The following is a 21,250-nucleotide window of genomic DNA, read 5'->3' as shown; positions in this document are numbered from 1 at the left end:
GCGTATCTCTTGTCCAAAGGCTTGTTCTTAGAGAAGTTCGGCGCTTGGCCACCTCTTCCACACTGCGGGCTTGACACACCACGGTCCGCCTTTTTGCCAGAAAAGCTTGGTGGCGCTCACTAGCCCCCGAAATGTTCTATACGCGGTACATGACATTTCCGAAATATGCTTCTTCCCCGAGTCTAGCCAACTTCATCCTTCGTTTCTGATTAGCTCGGCATGGCACATGGTACCCTGTGACCCGCGTTTCCTATAGGGCCTTGTCAGCCGTGAGGTCGGGGCCCATGGACACGAAGTCGTTTGTGGTCTGGGGTGATGGCCTAGGTTGTCTACTAACTTGAAAACGGTTAGAGCGAGAAAAAAAAGAAGGGGAAGAGCAGGAAGGGAAAATGCAAGTGAAAACTGTTTCAAACGCCTATAAATCCAGCATGTCCCACCCGATTGAGTGATGATCTTGCGATTGAGCACGGCTTCTTCTACCTTTCTTTACTTTCTGATTGCTTCAGTCCTCTGATTATACGCTTCCACGATGGCTGTCAGTCAATCGGTGGTCGGCCGCCACAGTGCGGAGAAGGCGCATGGTCTCGCGGGTATGCTCAAGAACCCATACGTCTTCATGACCTGTTGCTTTGCCTCCCTTGGTTGTATCATGTATGGTTACGATCAAGGTGTGATGGGTCCTATCCTTGTCATGGAGAACTTCGAAAATCACTTCCCCACACTCATGGGAGCTAACCTCCAGGGTTGGCTGGTGTCGGCCCTCGAGCTTGGTGCTTGGGCTGGTGCTCTGATCAACGGTGTCCTCGCTGATCGCATTTCTCGAAAGTACGCCATGATGGTCGCCGTCGTTATCTTCACTCTCGGTACCGGTCTGCAGGCTGGTGCCCAAAACCCCAACTACTTCTTTGCTGGTCGTATTATTGGTGGTGTGGGCATTGGTATGTTCAGTATGGTCATTCCACTTTACCAGGCTGAGATTGCTCCTCCCGAGCTGCGCGGATCCCTCGTTTCCCTGCAACAGCTTTCCATCACCATCGGTACCTGCATCTCTTTCTGGCTCGACTACGGCATGCAGTTCGTCGGTGGAAACACGTGCAACCCGGAGGGCATCGCCAACCCTTATCTCGCCGATGGAACCTTGAACGTCGCTATCACCCACTCTCACACCTGCCTGGGTCAGAAGACTATTGCCTGGCGTCTGCCTTTGGCTTTGCAGATTATTCCTGCTTGGATCCTGTTCTTTGGAATGTTCTATTTCCCCTTCTCCCCTCGTTGGTTGATGATGAAGCACCGCGAGGAAGAAGCTTTGGATTCTCTTTCCAAGCTGCGCCGCCTCCCCAAGGACGATGCTTTTCTCCGCGCCGAGTTCCTCGAAATTAAGGCTGCTGTTATGTTTGACGAGGAGAGTGAGCGTGAGATGGTCGGCAGCGACGGCCGATTGGGTCCCTGGAAGGCTCTCTTTGCACCTAACATGCTTAAGCGACTCTTCCTCGGCTGTGGATCCATGGTTTGCCAGCAATTTACTGGTATCAATGCTGTCCTTTACTATGCTCCTCAGATTTTCAAGAGTTTCGGCTTCAACTCCACTAAGCAGACTCTGCTCGCCACTGGTGTCACTGGTATTCTGCAGATTGTTTTCACTCTTCCTTCTGTCTTGTGGCTTGACAAATTCGGCCGTAAGACCTTCCTCATTGTCGGTGCTATTGGCATGTTCCTCTGCCACATCGTGGTTGCCACTGTCGAAGGTCTCTTCAAGCCTAAGTGGGATCTCAACGAGGGGCTTGATAAGGGCCAAGGTTGGGTCGCTATTGTTTTCATCTGGCTCTTCGCCGTCAACTTCGCTTACTCTTGGGGTACGTACTCAATCTCAAATTTCATATGAAATGCAAGTTGCTAATTTTCATCAACAGGTCCTGTCACTTGGGTGTTGGCTCAAGAAATCTTCCCCAACAGTCAACGTTCCCGTGGTGTTGCCATCGTCGCTTCGACTAACTGGATGTTCAACTTTATCATTGGTTTGACCACCAAGGATATGCTCAACAACATGAAGTACGGCACTTACATCTTCTTCGCCATCTTCAGTGGTATCGGTGGTCTCTTCATTTGGTGGTTCGCCCCCGAGACTAAGGACAAGACCCTTGAGGAGCTTGACATCTTCTTCGGTGGCACTGATGCCACTATTGCTGCCGCTGACCGCCAGCGCATGGAGCGTATTTACGAGACCCTCGGATTGGCTGGTGTCGATAGAGTCGAGGACTTGAAGACTGCCGTCCATGCCGACCAGATCGAGGTCACCGAGGAGACTAAGGCTTAATTTAGATATGGTAATTTGAATCCAAAGTTGGGAAGCTATGATCACAAAGTTTGCAGTTACGCAGTTATGGACTGAAGTTACGGAATCCTATGATCACTAGCTAGTGTATATTGATTAATAAATAGTGCTGGGAATGAAAATTTCTTTCCAAGACAAAAGCTTATTCTCATTACTTAAATACAGTAGAATTTACTCCTTTTATGTGATCCAATTTGACTCTCACTCATGGGATCTACTGGTATTATCATTGTGGATCTGTAAATGAGTGTTGCAAGCCCTAAAGACGGAGTCTCTTTCTCTATTCTCAAATCAACCAGCTCTCATGAATATTGCAGAGTTTCTCTCGATGTTATGATGTCTAGTAACATGTGAGAGATGCTTTCTTTTTACTGGTGTGTTATCACAAGCATAGCCTACATGTACATGAAATCGGATTTTATCGGTCAAATTAGACTATGCGGGGATTTAACCTTATCCGCCATATAGCGAGGAGCCCCAACAAACTAACAAGACCTCTCCAGTAAAGAAAAGGGCAAAAGGAAAGGTGACGTGCATGTGCATGTGTATGTTTTGTTGATAATGACGAGCGGCCATTTATTTATGCCCCTGACTGTCCCTAAGCGCATATTTGTAGTGTTTTATTCAATTTGGTAACTTTTTACTCATCCAAATGCTATGGACATCTATGTTCCTATCCTAGTGGATGGCCAAGGACTGATTGATCAAGCTGTTAATTTGACAAGCGGGCCTGCTTCTCAATCTCCTCCTTGCCAGGACACCATTTATCCTGCAGGTCAGTGTCAAGGCTGAGAGCGATGGCATCTAAGGACCACCACTCGCCCCAGCTAGTCAGGAAGATTTGCTGTGGATCAGCAGGGAAGTCCTGAACCGTGAAAGCGCGGAGGAGGTTTTGAGCACCTATGACCCTGTCAGAAATCATAATCGAAGAGGGTTTTTAAAAGAACTCATACCTTCGGGAACAGTCTTGGCGTCTGGCATGTTCATGGATAGGCCTAAGCTTGTGGCAAGGCCAGTGCTGGGGATCAGACCTGGCGACACAGCAACAATGTGGCATTCGGGAAGCTGACGACGCCAGTAGTGCGCAGCCAGCAATTGCGTGAATTTCGAGGCACTGTACACTGTAGAGTAACCAGCACCGGAGTTGGCTTTTAGGTCAACATCAAGGGTGGCTGAATCAAAAATATAAGTGACAAAGCCTTCAAGTAGTGTTCAGGATTCCCGACACTTACAGGTATCTTGGTCCCGGACATTGCGGATTGCACCCGAGGAAACGACGACAACGCGAGACTTTGAGCTACGAAGCTGGCTTTGCAGCAGATGGACCAGATAATGCTGGGCTTTTTGATTGATCAGTTTTCTGAGGCTATGGACTGGCGGGTATGTCACCCCACTTACCCAAATGGTTCACCACGTAGCCCGCGCACCACTGAGAGCCGTGGGGCCCTGGGCCTTCAGCCTTGTCCAGCACTCCCGCGGCAAGGTAAAGAATATCAATACGGAAGGATCCAAGCTTCTCGAACACCTGTTTTGTGAAAAGCTGCACGCTTTCCAAGCTCAAAAGATCAAGATGGAGGATAGTGACGGTATGCTTGGAGTCGTATTTAAGATCATCATAAGCAGCCTGCACCTTCTCGGTACTTCGAACACCCAGGACGAAATGGTAAGCTTGCTCTGATTGCTCCAGCAATTGCTTAATTGATTCAAAGCCCTGTAGTTGTGTTAAGTGATGATCAAGAATATAATCATACTAAGCATGATGGTCTTACTAGGCCGGACGACGCGCCGGTGGCGAGAACAAGCTTCTGAGATTGAGAGGCAGACATCTTCGAAAATTGCAAGATCAATCCAGTCTAATTCAATGCTTCAAGTGCTTTTGTCAGTGGGAACCTGTTCAAGTATTTTGATGCTGCCCCTCCCCCTCCTGCTGACAAATCTCAGCTGATGGAGCTGTCGACGTCATAGACGCCTGGTTTATCTGGCAGTCAACATAGTCGAATAACTAACTTGGTTAGTCCATCGCTCATCACGGCTCATGTATAGGTTGTATTCCTCGCTACAAAGTTCGTAATATCCTAAAAATTGAGTTGGTCCCCGGTATTCCCTAGAGGAGCTTGGTATGTAAATCTGAGGCTGCTAGGCGGAGGGCATTGCAATATCTTATGTTAAATTTCCAAGGCTCTGCCTCAGGCCAACTACTATATAGAGCGATTGCTCTCACGAGAGCCTCTACAAGACCTCGGATGATAAATTTGTTATCTGTTCATAGTAAGAAGCACAAGCCCCCAGGTCCATTTCAAGTTATTGCCATTTCGATAGCGATCCCTGAGCTCGATTTGCCTGTTTAACCCCAGGACTCATTTCAGCTCGTGCGGTATGGAGAGAGAGCAGCAGGGTTCCAGTTTCAGAGCCTTCGATTTTAGCTACATTCCAAAACGTGAACATTGAGAAGATCTTCCAATTCCAAGCTCTATGGTTTGTCCGTTGAGGAAGTCGGATGAGGTCCTGCTCCTTATCAATTGATCTTGTGCGCCAAGCATCTATGGACATTTTAACCCTTTTAGGAATATAGCGGAGCCCTTTCTCCATTTCTGTACAAGCTATCCAGAAATCTTTGTCCTGACGTCGTCTATTTCACATTTTTTGATTTTTTCAAAATTTAGTATTGTAGTATGTATTTCGTGATTAGACTTGAGACTGTTAAGCGTGAGACATCTTTGCAGGCTGAATAACCAGGGAGATCTCCAAATCGTCCCGTTCAAGTTTTAGTGATGGGAAGTGTCATGCAATCTAGTATATCCGTTGGATAACAAGCTTCAGATAAGATAAGTACATCTCTATCAATATCCCCAGGCTGATTGTGGGGAAAATAAGCTGCGTCACATCGTTTGAATGATAAACACAGACCTGTATTTTCTAGCCAAACATGGAAAAAACAAACCAGCCGAAGAAAGCCAATTAGAGTAGCTACTGGAGGTTGAAGTTTACTATTTTGAACATGTCAATGGATGAAAGCTTCCCCGCTTCGTAGATCTCGGTCTGAGTACGACGAATATCGTCCGATTACCTATTCCAGGCAATTACTGAGGTACTTAATGTGAACTCTCCTTCCTCCGTGAGATTAAGACTTTCTGATAAACTTACAACTACTGCCCATAGCACTGATTTTCTCTCTTTGACCCATAGCAACTCAGAATAAACGGCATATATTTGATACATCTATACCCAAGGACTCCAAAACATCCCTTTGCGCCTTTATGGAGTAAGCAGACATGGATCTCCTGCAGCCACCCAAGAGCTCCTCCCAGATCGGGTTGGTCCTAGTAGCTGCCACTGCAGTCTACCTTCTCCTTTATCGACTATCAAACAAACCGTTTTGGAGCAGACTAGTCCTACGCGGCCGCAAGAACTCAACAGCTAGAACACCCCCACGTTCCATCTCCCCCGGAAAGAAAAATGCCATTAGCGCCTCATCTCCCTCAAGCTATACCCATGCCTTGCCACCCCAGCGTAGGGATGCTCTTCTCCAGTTAAAAGAGACATCTATACAATGGCGAGAGGTAGACGAAGCCGAAGTGCACCAGAAAATCATGCCCATGACTGCCAACTACATGGATAGCCCAGGCGACATGTACACCCCAACTGGATTCTCTGTGGACGAGGTGAAAGCGCTTGGTGACTTCCCAGATTATGCAAAACTAAGTGGAATTCCTCTCCCTGAGGCCTACCATGAACATGTCATTGAAAAGGCACTGCCACGCCCATATAGACCATTTCGGTGGGCATATCACCAAACGATGTGTATGTATAGGATACTCTACGGGATAGAAGAGGAAAGAAATTAACGTGTGCTTTCTCCATAACAGCATTGACCAAAATGGAGACGGATTGGTGGATTGAACTTGAAAGCACGTATAAAGACCGCATTGCCCAACGCAAACAACTCTATGCCAAATATGGCAAAGCTGTTCTTGACGCAATGCCTGGATCTGAGCTTGCCTGCAAGGAGCTCTTGGAAATGGCATTGCAGTTCATTTGTGCCAGGTATCCTCAATACTTTACTCTTATAGACGAACGTATACTGCAGAATCGAATCCTTGGCGTGGAGGCGGATATCCGGGCCAAACCTCCCCTCGAGGTCCTTCTCGACCATGTCCCCGAAGACTTTGGCCTCATGTTGCGAGATAACGAGACAGGATATTATTTCTTGCGTGCGGCCATCATCTGCTCAGCACTAGGATGGAATGTGGCTTCTAAGATCGGCAAACAGCTGCATGAGATCCATTCGCCCATTCCAGACTATAAGGAGAAGATGCAGTTCTCAATGGATCGGTAAGTCTTGTCCTCTCTCGTCTAACACGTCGAACAAATGAATTTGACGTAGTTTGTATTGTAGCTTTTTCACCAAAATGCCAACAGAGAAGGCAATCCAACGGGGGTCATGGGGCCTTGAAGCTGGCTCCCCGCTGTATATGCCACCAGGTGATCCACATGAGGCTCTTCGCCTATCACAAGATCCCAATATTAGTGTAGAGGATTGTACTCTACGTGTTGACTGGCAAACGCTGCGTCGGCTTCCTCTGTCAGCGTCTGTAATTTTCAACTTCAAGGCAGTTTTCACACCCATTCCTGAGTTCAGGGACGAACCCGGTGTCCCAGCCTTGGTAGCTAAGGTGTTGAAGGAGGCAAAGCGAAGCATGATGGAGTACAAGGGCGTTTGGCACGTTCAACATGTCATACTGCCGAAGTTGGAGGAATGGGCAAAGGAACAAGAGGATAAGGGGTTAGTTCCAAAGGGGTGGGAAGTTGCGACCCTAGAGGATAGTCCGTGGTTTAGAGGTTGGGAGGAGAAATGGCATCGTCAACAGGGGTTTTAAACTGGGATTTCCAGGTTGCATTCTGGTAATTTTTGAATTTTGTTGATCTATTATACAATTGAAGACACGCATTTCTACCCATGATGACAAGAGGCAGAGAGGGTATTTGCTGGTCATAGCACAACTTTTAAAATATCATAGTATCGTATCTTTGAGTAAGAACCCCTGATAAATAGGTATTCAGGAGGCAATACCAACCATTTCGGCTGAACGCGAGTGGTGGTATTCTATACAGCCAATTTGTTGAATGGGTGTCGCCTGGGAAGAATCCTGAGTGGAGCCTGACTTTCCATAAACCATGCGCAACATCACCAGCAAGCTGGTGGCATGTTCTGACTCGAGAATTAACACCAATGGCGATGAGGCGACGAGTGTGGATTAATATGACCATTCAGTAGTAGGTCACCGAGTAGCCTGGGTTTTGACTTTGGGACTAGAGAAAGCTTTCAGTCGTCACCCTCGTCCTTTTTGCTCGAAGATCCATCATCGCTGTGACTGCCGTCTCCGTCATCACTATCTCGATCGAGCTCTTCTAATTCATCTGCCAGAGGGCTGATTCGTTCATCAAGCATCTCTAGATCCTCCAATTGTGAGCGGGGTGGCAGTTTCCAAAGACTCGTACCACATATACGGTCTTTAGTGAGAAGATCATCGATGAATTGGTCCACATATGTCAAGGTGAAAGAATCGCGGACTCGGCGTTTTAGTTTGCGGTAGTCAAGGAGCAGAGGTTCTAATGTCTTGTAGACATCGACCGCGTTGAATGTAAGTCGTACGTAAAACGCTGCCAGTGCGCGCAAGTATTTAAAGTCACCACGATCCTTCAGTATGCCGTTGTCCGCCCCATCTTCGCCTTCGTTGTCACTGCCTGGGTCGCTGAAATTTAGGTATTCAAGAATGACGTCTCGTTCGGGATTGAGCTGCAGAAGCTTAAAGGCGAGGCAGAGAAACGGCGAGGGTTTTTCTGAGACACCATATGTACCACCAAGGAATGTTAAATCCACAGCACGGTCGCAAAGAGTAGCTGCGTTGAGACCGAAGCACTGTTCCTTCCAATAAAAGGAGTCCGTAATGCGGTCGCGCACGGCCTTCTCAAAGAGGGTGACTGGATTGACTCCGCGAACCAAGGGACCGGTATAGCCGCGGTTATCGAGGAAAGCGCTAGCATCGGCACGATGAGACTCCGCCATTTCGATGTAAAGGACGAAAATGTGGAGTAAAGAGCTTGGAAAGGATCTACGGTGATCGAGCTGCGAGGAAAGTGAAAAGCGGCAGAAAGTCAGAGTTCCTGCAGACCGCCTAGTATCCTTATCTACCTTATCTTTCTTATCGATAGTCGCACGGCCAACCCAGTAAACAATTGATGTCATGAAACACGGGGCTGACACTCGTGGATCCCAGAACCCCAAAAACCATCAAGGGTCTCAGGAACAAGTATGTCCGGATAATTTGAATCCGGTCCAGCTCCTCACATCCACATTCTTTCCATGTCGCGTGTCCAGAAGCCATGGTTCTGCTTACTTCGTCGACGGTCTCCACTATCGTGTCGATGGGCGTAGTCTGCATATTCTCGTTGATGTTATTTTTGGCTGGATACGTGTTACAACAACAATCAGTGAAGAACATTCAGCATGCTCTGCATCCGCCACCTGGATCCCATCGCGGTGCAGGGTCAAAAGGATCTACATTCCAAAATACCGCTAAGAAGCGTGACTTGTCAGATTCAGATCTAAGTTTTGGCGATGATCCTGATGCTCCACGAGACAGCCATGATCGCCGGTCAGCTTCAAATGGGAATTATGCATATCTTCAGCTTTTATCAAACCCAGATCCATCCGATATCTGCTCTGTCATTCTCTTCTTTAAACAAGTTGCAACACAAGGAAGCTCCGTCCAAGATCGTCTGTTCATGTACCCTGAAGAATGGGACCGCATGTCTGAAAAACAACTTGGCAAGTCCGCTTCCAAAGCTTTGTCAATACTGCGTGTGGCCAGCATTAAGTATGGGATATGGCTTCTTCCTATTGATATGCATGCTGCAACCTCAAAAGGCTATTCAGCCACAGACACTAAGCTGCTTAGACTAGGACAAGTCCAGTTCATGCAATATGATAGTGTATTATACTTGCAATCACCGGGCATGATCATTGACACGGAGAAAATGGACACCATTCTTCTGTCTCAGCCATTGCCACGCGTATATGACAAGAATCGACCAGATTCCTACGATAACCCGGCATGGAAACCAATGACTCTTCGTCCGGACCGGGACGCTGATTTACCGCCTGTGTATCTTATCACAGTCAACAATGTTGGAGGTGGAAATGTGCAAGCTCGAACACACGTTCCTAATTCCGATTTACCTGAGTTCGGGGCTCTCGTTCGCAAACCCCGGACTGTCATCGCCCAAGATGATGACGAGGAGACTTTTGAGGATCCAGCATATATTTATTTGGGGAAAGGAAAAAGCGGTTCTCCCAAGGATGACGATAGTCCGGTCGTACAGACCTGGCGATCGCAAACGCATGAAGTTTGCCCTGGAGTCGATTTTGATGATGATTGAACTCCGGTGATGAGCAATGATTATGCCTGTTTACTTAGGATGATACCACTTCGGCGTGTTGAACCTGGGCTTGGAGTTATGGTCTGGATTTTATCTGTTACGAAGTTAATCACCCACACTTGAGAGATTTCTAATGAATACACGATAACCAACGGTTTCATGAAATTGTGGTGCCATTTGTATAGGTCTAGGTCTTCAAAGCCCCCATTAAGCTGACGAAGTGAGCCAGGAGTTAGATTTTCTTTTTATGGCAAAACTTTTCTAGCGGGGCGAGAATAGATGGACGGAACAGATAATCGTTTCCGTAGGTATCTGGTACATTCGTAGGCACTCCCATATCGGTTTCCAAGGCCAAGCTACATTATTGAGGGACTCCTATTTCGTAGCCCAGGAAAACCTCTGTGGTGTTTCCTTCCCAGCCACGGTTTCCACTCGCAGATATCATAAATCGACATGCATTATCCAAATATAATTGGGATATGGTACCGGTACGGTGACCTGGTATAATGAGGAAGGGTGTGGTAGATTGTCGAGATGACTGGTCATGTTGCAAGTCGTATAGGCGGAGAATATCATGAGAAGCACTAATTCGTGTTAGAGAAATTCTGAATAATCTGTCGACAGATGAGCTTACCAGACCAAATGACGGCCATTTGGCATCGCTTTAAGCGCCGTCACTGGGCCACTCCCTTGCGGAAACTTGAATGTACGTTCGGCTTCCCGAAGGCCCTTGTGTAAGCTAAATTCCTCCACGGTGCCGTTTCGACGTCCAGCATAAATATAATTTCCATCTGGAGACCAACAGGCGTTCATACACCACGGGGGCACATTCCGTGGACTAATTCTAGCTACTGGGTCCGGTTGACGTCTATCCCATACCCGAATGGTCCCATCAATAGATGCTGCTAAAAATGTCGTATCGGCCCCAGATCCTTGCTGTTCTGTTGGCATGGTCTGGGGTAGGTCTTGATCTGTAGGTGTTTCAAGATCTTCCGCTTTAGGAATACCATTTACTTGTGATTGTGTCTCCGTACCTGACATCTCGGTGTCGGGTTGTTCGTGATTTTGTTCTGGGTTGTCCAAAGCGGTATCTGGTTCAGGGACAGCGGCCGGCTCTGGCTGATTGGGAGCATCTGGTTGTGGGATATCTGAATCAATCTCTCCAGGAGCATCTGCTTCAGCGAGACCATTCGCCATAGCTTTGCCAAACTCGTCATCTTCATCTACCCCAAATACTCCACCGGAGGGCTCTCCTCCATCTGCAGCCCCTCCGTCTGCATCACCAAATAATGAGTCTGCTCCTCCAAATAGTGAATCCGTTGGTGATCCCGCTTGCGGGTTTTCAGCGGCCCCCGAGTCTCCAGCATCTTGCGAATGATCCATGGAATTGAACTTGTCCGTTGGTCGGGCTTGATAATTTGACGAATATGTCCCATTCGTCAAGGCTTCAATTGTGTCTGTTGGAACAGGCAGACTAGATTCCGGTCGGATTTGCACCGATGATATCTGTCTAGCGCTCCCACCAAACGCACGGCGCGCTTGTCCCGTGTTTAAATCCCAATCGAAGACGCGCTTATCCCAGCTACCTGACAGAAGAGATTTCTCATCTGAGGTGAGATTCAAACAAGATACAGCCGAGGTATGCTGTCTTAGTTGAATAATCTCTTTGCCTTCATCGTGTCGCAACGTCTGTAGTCTAATAGCGCCCGACTCTAACCCCGAAAGTAGCCAGAGGCCCTCGCTCTGACATGCGAGGGAATAAACTGGCGACAGACTATTACCATCCATATTCTCCCAGTATGTCATCAATAGACCAGCTTTCACGACACTATCAACGAATGGGTGTCTTTGCGCCACAGTCAACATGAGTTTGCTGTTAGTTGACTCTGCCCAGTTGAATTTTCGCGTATAGCCATCGGATCCACCACTAAAAACCCAGCGCATATCGGCCGTCGCAGCAATCGCGTTGATAGATGTACTATGGGGGGCGGCCGTAGTAGGAGCGATATCGTAGGTACTAGCCGTCAGGCACTCTGCGCGCACGCTTGGGTGATAGATGGAAAACGAGTCGGCCATGGAAGGATCCTCAGTTCGCATAGATGGATCTTGATTTTGATGCGACAATCCTCCTGCGCCCTCTGATGTTTGGCTCGCATTCGAAGGGCTGTCGGGTTCTTGGTCCTGGTCTTGCTCTCCATCTGGTTCATTGTCATCGCCATCGCCGTTATCACCGTCGCCATCGTCAATGTCCCGCATGTTATCATCCATATCGTTCTCATTGTCACTGCTTCCATCTTGAGAACCTAAATAGCAACAAGAGCGGAAACAGTCAGCTATGCGCTTTCTCTATGTGCTGCAGGGAAAGCTATGACCAAGAAGGAGTTACCTACCCCCCAAATCACGGTCTTCCTCCTCCTCCGGGGACACCATTGTTTCAACCAACGTATTTCGTATATAATATAGTATTCCAAATTCTGAATATGTCGGTGGGCGTTTTAGTGTGGTCGAGGGGGGAAGGGATTCGTGATGATCTTGCGCGGAGCTAGTTGAAGCACCCGCTGACTTCGCGGGGCGCGACGGAACTCGTAGTAGAGGCGGGAGATAGGGCAATTCGTCTTCGCTACCGGTCGGCAGTGTTCAATCTCATGCTAGGTAAAGGTGGACTTGATTCGGAATGTCAGTGGTAGAGAATTGCGCAAGGCACTTTGAAGTCGGTCAATTGATCTGCCGCCAGGGTCACAGCCGCCTCAGCCAATCAACGGCTTCCTTTGTAGTATCGCCGCGGCTATCCACATATTCTAAGCAGTATGTTTGATATCATCATACATTTCCATTTCTTTCATTGAGGGAGATCGATTCGTTTCTTCTATCAGTTTATATATTTACCGCTTTGTTTTTCTGATGCCAGTCAAAGGCAATATCTCGTATACATTTCACTAGACTCCCCTCGCATTGCCTACATACACTATTGAATTGAACTTCTCATAGCACAATGAATGATAAGATATTTGAATGCTGGAGGTCATGAGATGATGATATCACCTTGAGAATAACACTCGTGGTCTACAGCTTCCTAAACTCAATGTTCCTTTCCTCATCTCACGTACTGCCCCGAAACCACCTTATGATCTCTCAGTTACACAGCTGTCACAATCCTTTAGCTTGAGACCCAGGTTCTCAACTCTGCCCTGTTTCTTCATATTCCAGATATCTCATAATAGAACTGAATCCAACTTGAACATGGAACAACCCGCTGGCTCACTTCCGCTCCGGCAGGCATCTGCTTCATTTTCTGAGGTGGCGGCATCACAAGGCCATACCACCAAGCTGGAGGCCAATAAGGCCATCCGCCAGTATTTTGAATACAATGGCCTTTTATCTTCTGAAAACGACGCTCCAAATGGACTCAAAAGCACGAGGTGGACTGACATCCCTGAAATACCCACGGAGAAGGAGCTCATGGGTCTCACTGGAATTTACAAAGAGCGAAAAGTATTTCTGCGGCCAAATTTGATATCGCAGCCGTGGATATCTACTGAAGAATACCTGGAAGTTCACTACAAGCTGCTTCGAGAGGATACAGTGGCGCCGCTCCGAGATGCGATTTCATGGACCCGTGCAAATTCAAGCACGCTGGACAAGAAGGACGTCTTCATTTATGAGAATGTAAGCCTAGATAGCTCATGTCATGGTATTCAAAAAACGTTAGTTCTAACCCCAAGATCACTAATTACAGGTCCACTTCATCCGAGCGACAATGACTACTCTAGGCATCGCATTTCGCATTCGGTTCTCTACTAGACGCGCTGGCAAGAGGATCTTATGGAAGTACTCATCTCGTCTAATTCCTGGCACTTTAGTTGCCTTGTCTCCAGCTGACGACTGCTTTCAAACCAAGTGTGTGGTTGCCACTGTCGCGGCACGACCACTGGAAAGAGTCATAGCCTACCCTCCCGAAGTCGATATCTACTTTGCCAACGTGGACGACATCGAGATCGACCCCCAAAAGGAATGGATAATGACTGAATCTCCACAAAGCTACTTTGAAGCAACTCGCCATACATTGACAGCTCTAAAAAAGCTAGCAAAAGAGAAGTTGGTTCTATTAATTTATTTTCAAATATGATAAGGTTCTAATGCTCAGCAGATTCCCCCTCAGTCGTCATATCTGTCAGTTGGATAAAGATGTCAAAGTATCTTCTGACATCGAAGCCAATCCAGTTCTAAACTTCCAGCCTCTCACACATACCCTTCGAGATAAGGGCCCCTCCTACAATGTACTCAATGAGCTGCCTGCAGAGCCCCTAGGAAATCTAAATCAGCTTCAGTGGCAAGCCCTCAAGGCAATCATCACACAGCAGCTCGTCCTTGTCCAAGGACCCCCGGGCACAGGGAAGACGCACGTTTCCGTTGTTGCTTTAAAAATCCTTTTATCGAATATGGCTACAGGAGCTCCCCCTATCATCGTGGCCGCTCATACAAATCATGCCCTAGATCAGCTCATTCGACAGATAGCCACGTTTGAGAAGAACTACGTTCGACTTGGCGGGAGAAGCAACGACGTCAATATTCGTCAAAGAACATTGTACAACCTGAAGATAACTCATAGGTCCCATGTCTTGGTTGGTGGTCTTAAAGGACCCGCTCGAAAGGAGCTTCGAAATGCAGAGGTTTCTGTTATCAGTTTGTTACAGCTACTTGAATGCGCAAATACTGGTCAAGAACCACTGCAAGCTGCATATTTCTTACAGTATAGCCTACTCACTAAAGAGCAAGTAGAATCCTTGAATCGTGATGACGAGAACTGGGAACATGTTGGCCATGTACAAGCAACAGATCCCTTCAAAGCATGGCTGGGAGATCAGATATTTCCTTTTCGCCAGGTTTATGAGAGCGAGAGCAATCATGTCACCCTTAGTGATATCGACGAAGAATTTGAACAGCTAAGGGACCTTGAGGCTGAGCAGGGCCCTGAAGATGGCCACTTTGAAGGCCTTAAGGGGAGAGCCGTGGATTTTGATATGTCCTTCTGTGGAAAACAACGTCACTCCATTTCAGAATGTAAGATACAACATTACCTCCAGAAGTCTGATTTATGGAAAATTCCAATCCAGGCGCGCGGTTCGATCTATAACTATCTCCGATCAAAACTACTCGAGATTCTACAAAAAAAAGTACGGGCAGCTGGGAAGCAGTACGCCAATGCTTCTAAGGGAGTATTTATTGGCACCTGGGAACAAAACTATGAGATCCTCCGAAAAGCCAAATTGATCGCGATGACGACTACGGGTCTTAGCAAATACCGCGGCCTTGTAGCCAGTCTAAATCCCAAAATTGTTTTAATCGAAGAAGCTGCTGAGGTGATTGAAGCTCCCGTTGCAGTGGCTTGTTTTGAATCAATTCAACAATTGATCCTCGTTGGCGACCATAAACAACTAAAAGGCACTTGCTCTTTGCTTGATTTGACCGGGTATCCATTTTACCTAGATGTGTCAATGTTCGAGCGATTGACGGGGAACAACCTGCCATTTTTTATGCTCAGAAAACAACGGCGCATGACGCCCGAGGTGAGTGATCTTCTTAAGCCCATCTATGGCCAACTTGAAAATAACTCCTCCGTCTATTCTTACCCTTCCATTCCTGGAATGGGGAACATCAAGGTATTCTTTTTCAACCATGAATGGCAAGAAAACGGGGATAGTCTTTCTTCCAAGCTCAACGAGATGGAGGCGCTCATGCTTGTCGAGTTCTATGTCTACCTTCTCATGAATGGTAACCCCGTGAGTTCTATCACCATAATGACATTTTACAATGGACAGAGGAAGCTCTTACGGAAGATGATAAAGGATCACAAGTCTCTGACGTATCTCTCTCCCAAGGTCATGACCGTTGATTCGTACCAGGGAGAAGAGAACGATATTATTCTCCTCTCGCTGGTTCGCAGCAATTCCAAAAATGGTATTGGATTTTTGGCTGTCGATAACCGCGTTTGTGTGGCATTGTCGCGAGCGAGACATGGCTTTTTTCTCTTTGGCAACGGAAAATTACTCTCGTCTGTCAGTCAGCTGTGGAGTCAAATCCTCAAGACCATGGCTTCTGATGCAAACAAGTTACGCATTGGCTCTAGCTTGCCACTGACCTGCCAAAAGCATGGCTATCATACTGGCATAAAAGGTAAGTTGATCTATATTGAAGACCTAGATTGATCTCTAACGCGATGTTTTACGATATAGTCCCTGGGGATTGGAGATCGCTCAATGGGGGATGCCACGCCATATGTAAAGAGACCTTGAAATGTGGACATATCTGTGACCTCAAATGCCATGGGTGAGCATCTATTGAAGATCTAGCTTGAAAAATTATACTTACAATCTATGTAGCTACAACCATAAGCTAATTTCTTGCGACAAGCCATGCAGCTACGTTCGTCCTTGTTGTAACCTTGCATGCACTGCACTTTGTGGCAGTGTCCATGTCCATGGCTGTGACTGTATCTCAGAGGCTAGGGCAATTGAAAGTGAGAACAGAAACGTGGTAAACAATTTAATAGAAGACGTACACATTCTTTCCTCTGACGAACAAGTTAGCCCGCCGCATAAACGCCCTGCCCTGGGGGTAAACGGTCTACCTCAGAGACCGAAGGTCTTGAATTCGGCCAGAACCACCAGGCCTCACAATGTGTCACCAAAAGGAAAGTCCAATGGACTCAGTTCCAGGAGTAAACAGCTTGTCACCACAGGCCATCAAAGGTGGACTGCATTTTCTGTTGGAGGTGCGAAGGAGATGGATCAAAGTCTTCAAGTGCTGTCAAGGGCCGAAAACCTGGAATCGGAAGATGTGAAGCGTGCACTCAAACACGTTGACCTGAAGTTCCTTCCAAAGAATCTAGTTGAGCGTTTGGGGAAAAAGACGCAAATGCGAGAGGAGAAGGCCAGCGAGAGTAAGAAGGAGGAGCAGAAAACGGATAGTGAGGCTAATGATGAAAATGGAAGTGGAAATGCCAATCAATACCCACTCTTGGACGTCTCTAATACGGAGCCTTCCGTCCCGGTGGGGATGCTTATCGACTTGACTTTTTAGGGTTTAAGGACTGGTTGGAAAAGCAAAGGAATAGAAAAAAGAGAAAAAAGAGAAAAAAAGAAAAGAGAGAGGAAAGGAACGGGAAGAGGAAGAGGAATGGAAAACGCAATTTGGGCCAGTGGGTCGAGGAAAGAAATTGAGAAGAATGGTCGACATGGGTGATTCGACTTGTTTGTCTAGTTTTGCGAAAGTTTGCCTGCTGTGGAGATGATGGCGTTGAGTTTGCTCAAACAAAATTGGATATTAGATAGGCATCGTCGTTCAGTTCACAGATTGTATTGATTTGAGAAAAGGCTAGCTTCATTCTTTGTATCAGAATAAATAAGATATACATGCGTGGGTATCCGTTAAGGTGTTAAGTGTTAGGTGGAAAATGTACAGCTAAAAATCAGATCATCGTCATATACTTTTCCAAGCTCTCACCAAGCGCATTGATGAAAGGCCACTGGGTATTGCCCTTGAATAGTCTCGACCACAGCCTAAGAACTGCCAATCCCAAGGACGCAGGATCCAGGTTAGGCGAGGCATCGGGTGCATCTTCCAGGTCGATAGAAGAATACGCTTCCTCCACAATACATTGAGTCCATCGAAGTATACGACTTTCGTTCTCTTTTAGAAAGTTAGTGATCCGAAATCTCGATCACGGGAAATGAGAGCAGAAGAGACATACCACTAAGCGCCTGGTCAGGGGCGGCTTCAGCAAGAGTGAAAAGCCATTTGCTCAGGAGAACGGCGCATTCTAGACTAGCAAGTGAGTGGCGCACACTCCAAAAGAAGGCCTGGCTTCGCGCAATGTGATCGATACCCAGACGAACTGGAATACTCAAGGCATGAGCTGCGTAAATTAATGCAGGAATAAGACGATAACTTCGCTCTGGATTAGGGGATCGGCATAGAGCAGATGCGATTGTCAATGGGTCTCGTGTTTCAAGCCGGCGGTACGGGCCAAGATTTAAAGACAGACGCACGTATGCCAGACCCAATAACGCACTAGATGTAAATGGGATGGGTCCGTTGGCGTTGTGTGGATCAAGACTTGATTCGGGAGCTTGTTGCCAAACAGATGTCCAGGAGCGAAGAGCGCGTCTAATAACTTTAGTTAAAACGAAATTTCATAACATATATCATTAGTTTCAAAGACCTACTCGATCTTGTTGAGCTCCTCAGTGGGGAGAGAGGTTGAATGGTTTCCATTCGGCAATGATAACTCGCTCACAATATGGATCCGCTGAAGGAGACCATGAAGAAGCATATAGTTTCCCAGTGGTGATGGGATAGGAATTATCGGTACTGCTGACCTCGACTTCTGAAGCAGAAGTGTAAGGGCATCTTGGAAAAATAGTTGCTGAGGCCCCCGTTCTTGTTGAGCCGCTTCCCATTCCGTGGCACTTTTAGCTGTCCATTCTTTCGTCGAACAAGGGAGTCGCATATGAATTTCACTGCTCCGAAGAGATGGATAGACATTGTATGCGATGCTATGTATATGTATGAAGCAAAATGATATAAGCTTCGTGCGGCGCACTGACTCTTGATCAGCCCATTCATACCAATCTGTTGACGGAGCGTGCGGATCGGATTGTGGCTCCGACAAGCCCGCATCGCGAAGTACTTGAACCAGCTGCGATTGGAGCTGAAATGCTTCTTGAACAAGACCAGCTCGTTCCCAAGTCGCATAGCTCATTAACACCAGAAGACAGCGAATCACTTCCATTTGCCGAAACACACTTGCCGCAAATGCACTTCTGGGCTGGCCATCTCTCCCATCTGGGTATGAAGAGCCTCCCATGGGAGTAGGATAACCCTGCGCTGCCATGCGGTCCTCTCTCAACTTCCGTTCATACAGGACCGCTTTGGAAACGTGAAAGATCTTTTCGGCGTTGCGATGCTCAAACCGATACTGGGCCCCGATTGTCATTATGGCCAATACTAGTTCTGGGGAGCATTCATTGAAGCGGAACGTTGGAACGTGTATGAAAGGTATATGGGGGTGAAATCCCTCAAAGTAGGATGTGAGATACCGGGTCAATGTATGGCGGGATGGCAGAGTGAAATCGGGTATTACATTGCGGAAATCTTCGAGAGAAGCAGCTAAGCGGAATCGTTGATCCTCCGAAACGTTGAACCTACAAGCATTAGTGACATGTGAAGGTTCTATTTTGTTCGGTTAGCTTTGTCCGATAGTTTTCTATTGAATTTTTGAGATGAAAACATACCAGTATCCGAAATAGATGTCAAGCTTTGATCGCCCTTAGGCACTGACGGTAACCACGATCGGAAAGGAGAATCGCCACGCGAGTCTTCTCGATGGCTCTTCTGTGGTCTCGATTGTTCTTGCGGTGGGTACGAAGTGGGTTTTTGGGTGTCTTCGAGGCCGATATCTTGAATTTGCGCAGCTTCGCCTTCGCTAGGAAGCCATTCAGCTGGAAGACCGATGGAATCAAGAAAATGAGTGAATTCTTGGAAGTGATTAAGATCTTCTGGTAAATAAGGCAGGGCTACGACACAGTCAGCAATGCATGTTATATTGTATCCATCACTAAAACTTACGAGCATGCAAATCTTGATAGTTGCCGGGAATAAGTAACTGAGCAGCTTGAATCATTGCCGGGTCATGCATTGCTGGATGGCCATCTGTCGCCGGGTGAGGATTAGGAGGGCCGGGCGGCAGCAAACCAGTTGCCTGGGTTTGTGATAAATAGGAAGTATTGTCAGGTTGGGGTACAGGCCATGGATGCATCGTGGAAGGACCTGGGACCGATCCTACTGGTTGGGTAGATGCATCATATTGCGGCGCGATGGCTGCAGGAGCCGTGCTGCGGGGTGCTTGGCGGACGGGCTTAACGACGGGCGCGGCTGGTTGGGAATCGGGCGACGAGAGGCCATCTTGGTGAGCGATGCGATTATGCCGCTTCAAAAGATCGCGCCTAGTAAAGGCAGACCCACAGAAACAGATGAACGGTTTTTCCTTAGTATCTAAAACGGGCGATTAGCGACTCCATCATCACGGTATGCTAGACTCCAAATGGGGGCCCGCTTACGGGTTCTCACATGGCGCTCCAAATGTTCTGTTCGCCGGAAGCCGCGGCCGCAATGGGGACAAATCCTTGCTTTAGCACCGCGGCCCTTAATCTGGGGTGACGGTGATGTGGATGGCATTGGTGTGTCGGAGTACTTGGAGAAGCCAGGACGAGGGAAAGTGGACTCAGGAGGGGACAGGCCTTTTCGGAGAGATTTAGTTCTTCGGGATGTTTCTCCAAGCGGTGACTCCAACTTGCCCCACTCCACCCATATCAATTACCGCTTTGGTCGCTTCTCCGCAGTTTGTAGACATCGTCTTGGATGTCTCTTTCAAAGGTCATTTTGGAACTTTAAGGATCAGGGCTTCCAATGTTGGTCAAGAATCTTTTCCCAGGTGTGGCTGTGGTCACAGGCGCGGGTGGAACAGGTAATACATTCTAATGCTCCCGAGGTCCTCAACATTGACAGCCCTGGAAGCTGCACGTCGTGATATCTAGCTAACCTCAGTAACTTGACAGGTATTGGAGCAGCTGTCGCTCGGGCATTTGCTGCCGCGGGATGTGAAAGAATTGCCATCACAGACGTAAACTCGCACACTCTAGAGCAGACAGAGAAAGCAATCTCCGCAGCGCATTCTAATATAAAGCTTTTTGCACACCCTGGAAATATAGCAGACGACAATTTCGCCGATTCATTCATCTCCAAGGTTGCGAGAGCTTTCGGGCGCGTTGATTATGCCGTAAATTGCGCCGGTGTCTTGGGGGTGCCCATGCGATCTGGAGAAACAACCCTCGAGGAGTTCGACCGCGTCAACAACATAAATTACCGGGGATGCTGGCTGTCATCACGAGCACAGCTCAGGCAGATGCTAGAACAGGATCCGCTCCCTAGCCACGACCCCAATCGCCCTGCCCAGCGTGGAGCTGTGGTTAATATTGCAAGTCAACTGGGCATTGTCAGTCGCCCTAATGCGCGTAAGTTTACTCTCTCCACATATCCTTGAGGTAATCCCCTAACTGGTCGATGAAATACAGCTGCATATTGTGCGTCAAAATCTGCAATCATTGGAATGACCCGCGCGGATGCTATCGATTATTCAAAAGACGGAATTCGTGTGAACTGCGTTTGCCCTGGAGTAATTGAAACTCCCCTTATCATGGAGAAAACCGAAGTTCGAGAAGCCATCACCCCCGCGGCACAAATCGCTCCTATGCAGCGGATGGGAAAGCCAGCTGAAGTAGCAGATGCGGCTCTTTTCCTTTGCTCAACTCAGGCCTCCTTTGTGCAAGGACATGCTATGGTAGTCGATGGAGGATATATCACAGTGTAAGCCCATTGGGTAGTAATCTATCATGAAAACATGACTATCGTACATACATA

The 21,250-nt window shown here is 47.6% G+C and overlaps 9 protein-coding genes across 9 annotated transcripts; 5 read left to right on the top strand and 4 right to left on the bottom strand.

Moving 5' to 3' along the window:
* Window positions 1-529: 529 nt before the first annotated feature.
* N7478_005774 (sugar porter family MFS transporter) lies at window positions 530-2,314 on the top strand (the record flags this gene model as incomplete). Its single annotated transcript, XM_056921988.1, has 2 exons — window positions 530-1,853; window positions 1,911-2,314. 2 exons carry the CDS (start codon window positions 530-532, stop codon window positions 2,312-2,314), a joined length of 1,728 nt encoding a protein of 575 aa, XP_056780025.1.
* A 730-nt stretch (window positions 2,315-3,044) lies between these two features.
* On the bottom strand, window positions 3,045-4,158 carry N7478_005773 (uncharacterized protein; the record flags this gene model as incomplete). Its single annotated transcript, XM_056921987.1, has 5 exons — window positions 3,045-3,232; window positions 3,286-3,504; window positions 3,565-3,672; window positions 3,731-4,043; window positions 4,102-4,158. The coding sequence occupies 5 exons, from the start codon at window positions 4,156-4,158 to the stop codon at window positions 3,045-3,047; spliced, it is 885 nt and encodes a 294-aa protein (XP_056780024.1).
* A 1,446-nt stretch (window positions 4,159-5,604) lies between these two features.
* Window positions 5,605-7,209, top strand: N7478_005772 (heme-dependent oxidative N-demethylase family protein; the record flags this gene model as incomplete). The annotated part of the gene is made up of 3 exons (XM_056921986.1): window positions 5,605-6,133; window positions 6,199-6,664; window positions 6,729-7,209. The coding sequence occupies 3 exons, from the start codon at window positions 5,605-5,607 to the stop codon at window positions 7,207-7,209; spliced, it is 1,476 nt and encodes a 491-aa protein (XP_056780023.1).
* Window positions 7,210-7,655: 446 nt separating this feature from the next.
* Window positions 7,656-8,399, bottom strand: N7478_005771 (PRP38 family protein; the record flags this gene model as incomplete). The annotated part of the gene is made up of 1 exon (XM_056921985.1): window positions 7,656-8,399. The coding sequence occupies one exon, from the start codon at window positions 8,397-8,399 to the stop codon at window positions 7,656-7,658; it is 744 nt and encodes a 247-aa protein (XP_056780022.1).
* Window positions 8,400-8,716: 317 nt separating this feature from the next.
* On the top strand, window positions 8,717-9,772 carry N7478_005770 (uncharacterized protein; the record flags this gene model as incomplete). The annotated part of the gene is made up of 1 exon (XM_056921984.1): window positions 8,717-9,772. The coding sequence occupies one exon, from the start codon at window positions 8,717-8,719 to the stop codon at window positions 9,770-9,772; it is 1,056 nt and encodes a 351-aa protein (XP_056780021.1).
* Window positions 9,773-10,133: 361 nt separating this feature from the next.
* N7478_005769 (WD40 repeat domain-containing protein) lies at window positions 10,134-12,202 on the bottom strand (the record flags this gene model as incomplete). The annotated part of the gene is made up of 3 exons (XM_056921983.1): window positions 10,134-10,356; window positions 10,407-12,075; window positions 12,163-12,202. 3 exons carry the CDS (start codon window positions 12,200-12,202, stop codon window positions 10,134-10,136), a joined length of 1,932 nt encoding a protein of 643 aa, XP_056780020.1.
* An 810-nt stretch (window positions 12,203-13,012) lies between these two features.
* N7478_005768 (uncharacterized protein) lies at window positions 13,013-16,852 on the top strand (the record flags this gene model as incomplete). Its single annotated transcript, XM_056921982.1, has 4 exons — window positions 13,013-13,438; window positions 13,509-13,871; window positions 13,903-15,946; window positions 16,323-16,852. The coding sequence occupies 4 exons, from the start codon at window positions 13,013-13,015 to the stop codon at window positions 16,850-16,852; spliced, it is 3,363 nt and encodes a 1,120-aa protein (XP_056780019.1).
* A 388-nt stretch (window positions 16,853-17,240) lies between these two features.
* Window positions 17,241-20,008, bottom strand: N7478_005767 (C2H2-type zinc finger protein; the record flags this gene model as incomplete). Its single annotated transcript, XM_056921981.1, has 6 exons — window positions 17,241-17,461; window positions 17,523-17,938; window positions 17,998-19,003; window positions 19,066-19,347; window positions 19,400-19,825; window positions 19,891-20,008. 6 exons carry the CDS (start codon window positions 20,006-20,008, stop codon window positions 17,241-17,243), a joined length of 2,469 nt encoding a protein of 822 aa, XP_056780018.1.
* A 231-nt stretch (window positions 20,009-20,239) lies between these two features.
* N7478_005766 (SDR family NAD(P)-dependent oxidoreductase) lies at window positions 20,240-21,200 on the top strand (the record flags this gene model as incomplete). The annotated part of the gene is made up of 3 exons (XM_056921980.1): window positions 20,240-20,297; window positions 20,389-20,844; window positions 20,905-21,200. The coding sequence occupies 3 exons, from the start codon at window positions 20,240-20,242 to the stop codon at window positions 21,198-21,200; spliced, it is 810 nt and encodes a 269-aa protein (XP_056780017.1).
* Window positions 21,201-21,250: the final 50 nt, after the last annotated feature.

This window comes from Penicillium angulare, assembly GCF_028827245.1.
Source record: "Penicillium angulare strain IBT 27051 chromosome Unknown utg000004l_segment0_segment0, whole genome shotgun sequence".
NCBI classification, from domain to species: domain Eukaryota; kingdom Fungi; phylum Ascomycota; class Eurotiomycetes; order Eurotiales; family Aspergillaceae; genus Penicillium; species Penicillium angulare.
The sequence above is the reverse complement of the archived record's forward strand: the minus strand, read 5'-3'. Positions and strand labels throughout refer to the sequence as shown.